Genomic DNA, 8,409 nt, shown 5'->3' with positions numbered 1-8,409 from the left:
TATTGATGATCAATATGAAAGAAAAAAAAAAAGCAGACAACCTCTTTAATCCCCGGAAGGCTTTTCATTTTTCACTCCCTGCCTTTCCGGAGCCATAACATTTTTAATTTTTCCGTTCACATAGCTTGTTTTTTGTAGGACAAGTGGTACTTTTTAATAACGCCATTTAATATTGTATACGGTGTAGCGGGGAGCTGGAAAAAAAAAATCCAAATAGGGTTGAATTTGCAATTCCGCTAGTTTTATAGATTGTTTTTACAGCATTATCTATGCAGTAAAATGAGTTATTGCATTTTAATACCATTGCCATATTCTGACCCCTATAACTTTTTTTGTAGTTATGTGTACAGAGGTGTGCAAGGGCTCTTTTTTTGTGGGGCAATCTGTACTTTTCATTGATACCATTCATTTTTTTTCTTTTGGCTCACTTTTTATTCATTTTTTTGTGGGAGGTGAAGCAACCCAAAAAAACTGTGAATCAGCTGTTTGACTATTTCACAGTATAAGATAAATATTTTGATATTTTAATAGTGCAGGCATTTTTTTTGCACAATGATGCCCATGATTTTTATTTATTTATAATTTTACACTTTATAGTTGCCCTAGGGAACTTTAACAAGCAATCATCAGTTTGCTTCTCTCATAGAACTTACGTGAGGCAGCCTCGGATCATTCAGGAGGACCGAGGCCGATTCATACACTGTCTAGCTCCTCCGACCCTCGTGTGAGCTTCTGGGGTTTTGTGCTCCCAGATACCTTGGTCACGACGGCATTGCAGGGTTAAATGTACGTTATCTTTCGCATCATGCAGCAGGCACCCATATACGGTGCTGGGCAAGAAAGGCTTAAAGAGGATCTATCCACTTTTTCTCAAAACTGCATACCTTTTCAAATGGATCAAACTGATGAGGTTGGTGTTCTTTGAAAAGCCATTTCAGAATGGCTAAATATATTTTATTAAGTTTTCCCACCCCACTATTATTTGAGACCATACATGTTTTATTCATGACAAACTCTCCACACACCTAGCTAACTGCTAAGTTTCTTACAGTGTACCTCCTCCGCTGCTACTGCTGCTGAACTATCACACTGCTCTCCACAAGATGTGATCTCCCTCCTTTATACTTGGGTATTAGGCTAGGTCTACACGATGACATGTCACACAATTTTTATAATGATAGTCTATGGTGTCACAATGCGAGTTGCAGAAAAATCCATCTTGAATTGATTTTTTGCGACTGTCTCGCAGCATGTCGCAGTGCAACACCATAGACTATCATTATAAAAATTGTTGCGCAACAAATGTCGTGTAGACCTAGCCTTAAATGGAACCTGGGACCAGGATTTTGGGTATAGAGCTGAGGACATGGGTTGTTAGATGGCCGCTAGCACAGCTGCAATACCCAGTCCCCATAGCTCTCTGTGCTTTTATTGTGCAAAAAAAAAAAAAAAAACAATTTGATACATATGCAAATTAACCTGAGATGAGTCCTGTACATGAGATGGGACAGGACTCACCTCAGGCTAATTTGCATATGTATCAAATCAGTTTTTTTTACACAATAAAAGCACACAGAGCTATGGGGACTGGATATTGCGGATGTGCTAGCGGCCATCTAACAACCCATGTCCTCAGCTCTACACACAAAATCTCGGCGTCAGGTTCCCTTTAAGGCTCCGGACCCCTGGCTTTGGCTGACTAGTATTGGTGCAATATACCTACTTTAATATGTAAGAGTAATTGAGGCCTAATGTTTTGTATCAATTGCTGAATGTACAAGTATACCGAACTAATGGCAGTGTAAGGTCCGTTTTGTACAGTATGTATTTGAGGAGGTCAACGTGCTAGTCTCGTTTCCAATGATGGAGAATGGTTTGAAAGCTCAGAATCCAGGCATGTGTTCAAATTCTGCTTCTCTAATCAAGTGGAAGTTACCTAGTAGCAGGGGTTAACAAGTGCACCACAATAATGATCAAGAGCATATTCATACATGCTATAAGTACAGTTTGCAGTGTAGATGGTGTTTTTTTTTTTTTTAAAGCAAATGTCTTTTTACCCAGTAATAGGTGAGATGAGAAAATCTGAACTAAAGCTTTTGTCCACCCAGCACACTACAAGTACCCGAGAATATACACAGCTCACCTCAGTTTTGTTCTGATCTCTATATCTTACTTTCTGGACCAATATTTTTTGAATGTCTTAAAAAATGAATAAACACAAGACTCAAACATCACACTGTTAGAACAAAAAAGAAAGCCTGCAAATTAAAATTGCAGTTTTATTGACAATACTGCCGCACACATCCAGCCAGGCCAAGAAATGACAAAGTAAACAGCAACTTCAGACAAAACAAAAAAAAAAGAAAAATTATATCTTTGGCCATTTAACTCATCCAAACCCATCTAAAGTACAGCTAAAAATATGCTCAAAAAAAAAAAAAAAAGTAAAAAGTTACTGGAATGATCAGAATATTTTTTCTTATATGGGAATTTTGTCTTATTTATTTAGGTTTTTTTGTAACAACTTTTTTTCTTTTTTTTGTAAAGATTTCTCCATTTGCTCCCCTTGGAGACGAAACATCCCTGGTCTTACTCCACCCTGCCCGCCACCCCGCCCAGAAGAAAAAACAAAACAAAAAAAAAAACTGAACAAAATACATCAGGGTTTCATTGGCAGAAATCTACAGGTGCAATTTTTTAAAATAAAATAACGTAAAATGTGTAATTTAAAAGCCCCACACCCTGTCAGCCGGATTCCCGGTACAGAAAAAGGACAGCTGTATACCAATATGTACAAAAATATAAAATGTAAATAAAAAATACAAACATAGGAACCCCATCCAAGGGTGTTTCTTCGTATCCCATTCAGAAATTTAAAAAGGAAAAGCTAAACTTTTTTTTTGCCGTTATGAATCTCGCCCCTTTTTCCCCCTCTCACGACTGGGGAGGACAGCAAGTAAATGCAACCCAAACTGGCAGTGAAAGGGTTGGCCCACTCAACTTAAAGAGGACCAGGGGCTGCTTAAAAAGAATGCACCAAGGGCACATCAACTTGCGCCTCAGACGCAGTAACGTGCGAGGACGGAGAAAAGGGTCATGGGAGCCTGTGAGGGGGGACGGATGCATCACTTTCGGTGACCATGTTCTGAGCGTGAAAAGGGTGGGGAGGCTGTGGAGAAGGATTATATATAGAATTTATTTTGAGACAGGGAATGGCCCCTCTAGTCATCTTCATCCTTTTTCTGCTTCTTTGTTTCAACGTCATCTTCATCCTGGGGAGGAGAGTAAAACATGGATATATTAACTGCTTGGGGAAGAAAATGACCAGGACAGAAGCTCACAATACACCCTGGTAGGTCTTAGGGCTCCACTAACCAACTCAGACTGCAGATTTCACTGCCTAAGGCTACAGACACACTAACGTTGTTTGTTTCAGTCTCTGGTCCGTTTTTGTTTTTTTTTGCGGATAGGATGCGGAACACATTCATTCTAATGGGTCTGCCAAAAATGTGGACAGCACACCATGTGCTGTCCGCATCAGTATGTCCATTCCGCAAAAAAATAGAACATGTCCTATTCCTGTCCGTTTTAGGCATTGTTACAATGGATCCGGGGAAAGAAAGAAGAAAAAAAACACATACGGTCGTGTGCATGTCCTATCAGGACTTCTATCACATGGGAAATTTAAAGTTACAGGCGCTACTCTATTCCGCCATGTCAGAGCCCACACTCCCCCATAGATCAGATGTAATGTGTTGCGCTCACCCACTCAGCTCTGACTGAAGCTATTGGGCTATTAAGGTAGCAGAGTGGAAGACTCTTGGAAGCCACTCTCCAATGTGGTTAATAGAGGCTGCGCCTGAACCCACCACTATTAATGGATACAGTATAAAAACTTTATTCTGCAATTGAAGGGGGCCTTTAAAGGATGGCAACCTCTCCAAAAACAGGGCATCCAAATGGTACATTTTTTTATAGGACTGAATCTGTACTACCCTTTACTAAAAGAGAGACCATCTAAAGTATTATGAAACGGGTTGCCAGTGGAAGCCATGTCTGGGTCTAGAACCCCCCCCCATAGCACTAACTGATCCCTGAAAGCCATAGTTTCACACTGTAATGGTCTTTACTGGGAATACACTTGTAGCCCTGGCCCACTACTTTATGGCCAGTGTAACTACTAGTGTCTGATATTTCCTTGCTTTATTTTAACCAGTGTCCTATAAGAACCCCTGTATATATCCAGTTGTGGGCTACAGCTGTTAGGCAAGGGGATTTCAAAGGTGCCAATTCACTTGAATGGGTGCCCATTTATACTACACTGAGACGGGAGCAAATGCAGCTTCTTCACTTACGTCGTCATCGTCGTCTTCTGCTGCTCTTTTCCCAGTGGCGCCATCTGCTTCTTCATCTTCATCACCCTCATCATCATCTCCTGGAAAGAAAAGACATTTTAATACAGAATGTTAAAAACTGCTACATGAGACCAAACAAATAGTTCTAGTTTATCTTTACTGACATTTTAGGTGGAAGGCATGCAGTTACACATTACTACATTCCAGTGCCCAACCTGACCCAGCACTCCTGCCAAGGATGGGTCAACACTGGTAATCTAAAACTAGAGAGCTGAACTGTAACAGAAACGCCCATCCATACAAGAAGGACTTCTTCGAGGAAACAGCATTTCACAAGGACGTCCAGGCATAAAACTCAGTCGCCAGATGGTGGCACCTGTGCCATGCATGCTAAAAACCTGTAAAGTTCTTTCCCTCCCGTTATTCTTACACCGGTCACTTTAGGTTTGGTTGCATCCCCAATATTGCCCCTCACAAAAGAAGCATCTTAAAATGGTGCAAGTATACCTTCTACTTCATCCTCCTCATCTTCCTCATCAACCTCTTCCTCTTCATCGTTGTCTCCTGCATCATCTCCGTTCTCTTCATTCTCCTAAAATAAAGCGTTCAATTATTAATACATTTAAAATGGAGAAAAGTTCAGGCATCTCCTTCAGAGTGGGTTTGCTGAAGGCAATCTCCCACACAACTGACTCTTCAAGGTGTGGCCAAGATGCTATAACCATGACATGCCATAATAGTGAGAAGTGAAAATAGGGGAAGAGTTTAGAGGAGCTTGACTTTTACTGTTTCTGTTCCAGACGAGCACAAACATGGACCAGGTGAAGGGTACAGCTGGGATTACGCTACAGAGCCCTCTAGAGGCCTGTGTGAGCACTACAACCACACAAGGTCAGCACAGAAGCATTCAGGAGCACTCACTGCATTTCCATTGGCGGGCTTCTCCTTCCCATTTTCTGTTTCTTCAACAACTTCCTTTTCTTTTGACTTCACCAGGTCCTGTACAGGAAAGGATGAAGTCTGTTAGCACTTCTAGCGACTCCTGGGCAGTACAAGGAGACACACTTGGCAGACACGTGCCATTTACTCTACATTCACCACACAGCGACATATAAAGCCAACCTTCTGCATTTTTAAACGACATATGCTGTCACTGTACAGACAGGGCCTCCTGATGCAGCAGGAGTCTATTTTTTATAGCACTACTATATTCTGCAGCGCTTTACGGACGACATCATAACGGTCACCAATGGGGCTCACAATACAAGTTCCCCATCAGTCTTTGGCGCCTATCCATAGTATGAAACCTTGCTGGGGGCGTGAGAGATGGAACTAGGGGGTCTGAAAACCAATACAGAGCCCACTTAGCAGTTTCATACTACAGATCCCAAGGAGGCACCTAAACAGAACTATCAGGACAAGATTTCCCCACACAGGGGAGGCCATATGTCATCTCCTACACCCCCTGCTGGTGAACAGGGGAATATTCTGAGTAGACTGACGCCCGCTGCAGAGCGCAGTAATAACCAGGTGCGGCACACCACACCGACCACGCTTTGTGTATAAATACACACCACGCTTTAAATGCGGTTTCAAATTTGGAGCCCCTGATGGCGCGCAGCGATTGGACGGCTCCGCGCTCCTATCCCCGCCCATGTCCTTCTCCTGCGCCGATTGGCTGGCGCCGCCTTGTCCCAGCCCACACGAAGCGCACAGGCTCCCGGGATTTGTAGAGCGCTCGCTCTAGGCTCGCCTTACTCCCTTATGCAGACACGCCCGCGGAGAGAAGGCGGAGAAACTACAACTCCCAGTAGGCTGTTCAAAGCAAGTTCTGTTGAGTGACGCACAGGCTTCACGCTGGGGGTGAACAATGATATATGGAATAAACGAGGTAACCTGGTAATTGACGAGCCTCTCGCCCTGGAAATCACAGCGGCTGCCGCCCGCCCCTGGTCACACAGCGCGCCGCCGCTGGCAGGTAGACCTCGCGCGGAGCTAGTCATTAACCCTCCCTCCCCCGCCTCTAATTAAAGGCTCTGTCCTTAAAGTCTTAATCCGGTTACCATCTGTCCCCTGACTCCCCGTCTCCCCCGGGACTGAGCCGGTGGACGTGAAGAACTGTGTACAACACAAACAAGTGGCAGAACCCCCCCCCCCCCCCCATCATAACTCATCCGCGCAGCTGGGACCTCATTAACCCCTACATGGCAACAAAGGCTTTCCGCCGGGGAATCGCGGCGACCCCCGATTGTGGCGGATGACGGCTGTCAGATCCTCCCGCGTAGTGTGCCATCCCCCGAGAGCTCTGCCAGCTGTAGCCGCCTATGCCAGGCGGGATTAGGACAGCGCATCCCCGATCACAGGCACCGGGCGCTATGTCCCGCAATGGGGGGCGCGCAGCTCAGTCACGGTGAGCAGGTACCCATCCCAGCACATCGGTGCCAGTCCTCCCACCCCGTGCGTGGGCACCGGCCGGGAACACGACGCTCCGCCCGGAAACTTTACCGGGGAGAAAGTGTCAGGCAGCCTCCGGCGGGCATCTGGTACCCAGCGAGCAGGCAGCCTCCTCCATCCCGGCCGGCTAATGATTAACGACAGGTGCAGACCGCCAACAATGGGCACAGCAGCACACAAAGCCCCTTACCTTGGTGGTCTTCTCCACACTGGCGTCCACTGCGGTGTCTGACATGGTGAATGGAAGAAGAGAGAACCTAGCCTAGAGATGGGGAAAATAAAAAAGAAACGTGCAGGTAGATCCGGGGACGCGGAGGAGCGGGCAGGCTGGTGCGGGAACAATGCAAAGATGGCTTTTTTTATTTTTTATGGTGACTGCCAGTGAAGGACTCACGCGGCGCTAGGGACTTTAATATAGATTAGTGGGAGGAGCAACGCACCGGCTTCTCTCCTTCTGATTGGCTAATGGCTCCTGAGCGAGGGGGGGCCAGGCAGATCCGGCGTCGGATTCGTCCCAGCTCAAACAATGGGGGAGGGGGGCTTGTTTGCCTTCCCTCTCTAAGCTGCAGTACCGGCAGTGACCGCTGCGCCTCTCGCCTCGTCTATGGCGCATGCGCTGTAGCTTAGCATTAGCAGCTCTTAGCTTTGGCAATCCAGTGGTTTTTTTCTTCTTCTTCTGGAGGGAGGGGGGAGCGGGATAGTGGCGTGTGCAAAATTACACAAAAAAAAAGAAAAGCAGGGCGCCTAGAATAAGAGCAACCCCCTTGCGTTGTGAAACATGCCCCCGGGGCATTTACTTGCCCTCTGTGCAGACTCCCTTGTATTGCCGTAGTGTGAATGAAAGGCGCATCGCCATGGCTAACTATGTGGTAAAAGTCGCACTGGGTCAGACCGTAGGGGACAGTTTGTGGCCGTCTCCAGTATGGGGCGCTGTATCGCACGATCAGATCGAGCAGTGACACAAACGCGCCAATTTTTATCGGCGAGACTTGGGACACGCAGGCGGTGTCTTCTGAGGGGACGGCTGCCAGCCCTCGCCCCGGTAGGTAGCCGTGTGCGGGTTCACTCACGTATTGCACACGGATAACCTTGCCGCAGGAGGCTCCGTTTGCGAGGGAATTTTTATTTGTATTTTTCTCTCTCTCTCTTTTAACCCTTAAGGTGAAGGGCAGACCGAGTGGAAATTTTCCATTCGACATTAACCCTCCCCCCTCAAAGTGTCATCTCTCCGGACCTTACCGAACCTCCCACCAACCCCTTCACTGCCGAGTGCCAGGGAGGCGCTGCAGTACCGGGTTCCGCCGCCAGGCTTCACCTAACGCGCGATCCCACAGACAAGCCTATTGTACGTGTTTCTCGGCACCTTATAAGCGATCCAATTTGAGGGGCTAAAGGCGGGGAGCGGTCCGGTGCCCCCACATTTCATTATCAATTACCTCAGACTGGCGCTGCATGTATTCATCAGCACTACATTCCTGGACCCTCCCATTGTTTAATAGATATCGGCGGGAAAAATCGGCATAGCGCCAACTTGGTAATGACGGCGGGATCGTACTGCATACAAGTGCTACGGTTTCCTCGTAAACTGGTCGCGAACGAG

The 8,409-nt window shown here is 46.3% G+C and overlaps 1 protein-coding gene across 1 annotated transcript; it reads right to left on the bottom strand.

The window, feature by feature from the left end:
• Positions 1–2,239: 2,239 nt before the first annotated feature.
• Positions 2,240–7,206, bottom strand: PTMA (prothymosin alpha). The gene is made up of 5 exons (XM_044290011.1): positions 7,000–7,206; positions 5,277–5,354; positions 4,863–4,947; positions 4,356–4,435; positions 2,240–3,272 (listed from the first exon to the last, which is right to left on the bottom strand). Exons 1-5 carry the CDS (start codon positions 7,042–7,044, stop codon positions 3,222–3,224), a joined length of 339 nt encoding a protein of 112 aa, XP_044145946.1. The 5' UTR covers positions 7,045–7,206; the 3' UTR covers positions 2,240–3,221.
• Positions 7,207–8,409: the final 1,203 nt, after the last annotated feature.

The sequence above is a fragment of the Bufo gargarizans genome, chromosome 4 (assembly GCF_014858855.1).
Source record: "Bufo gargarizans isolate SCDJY-AF-19 chromosome 4, ASM1485885v1, whole genome shotgun sequence".
NCBI classification, from domain to species: Eukaryota; Metazoa; Chordata; class Amphibia; order Anura; family Bufonidae; genus Bufo; species Bufo gargarizans.
Note: the sequence above shows the minus strand (reverse complement) of the source record. Positions and strands in the feature narration are given on the sequence as shown.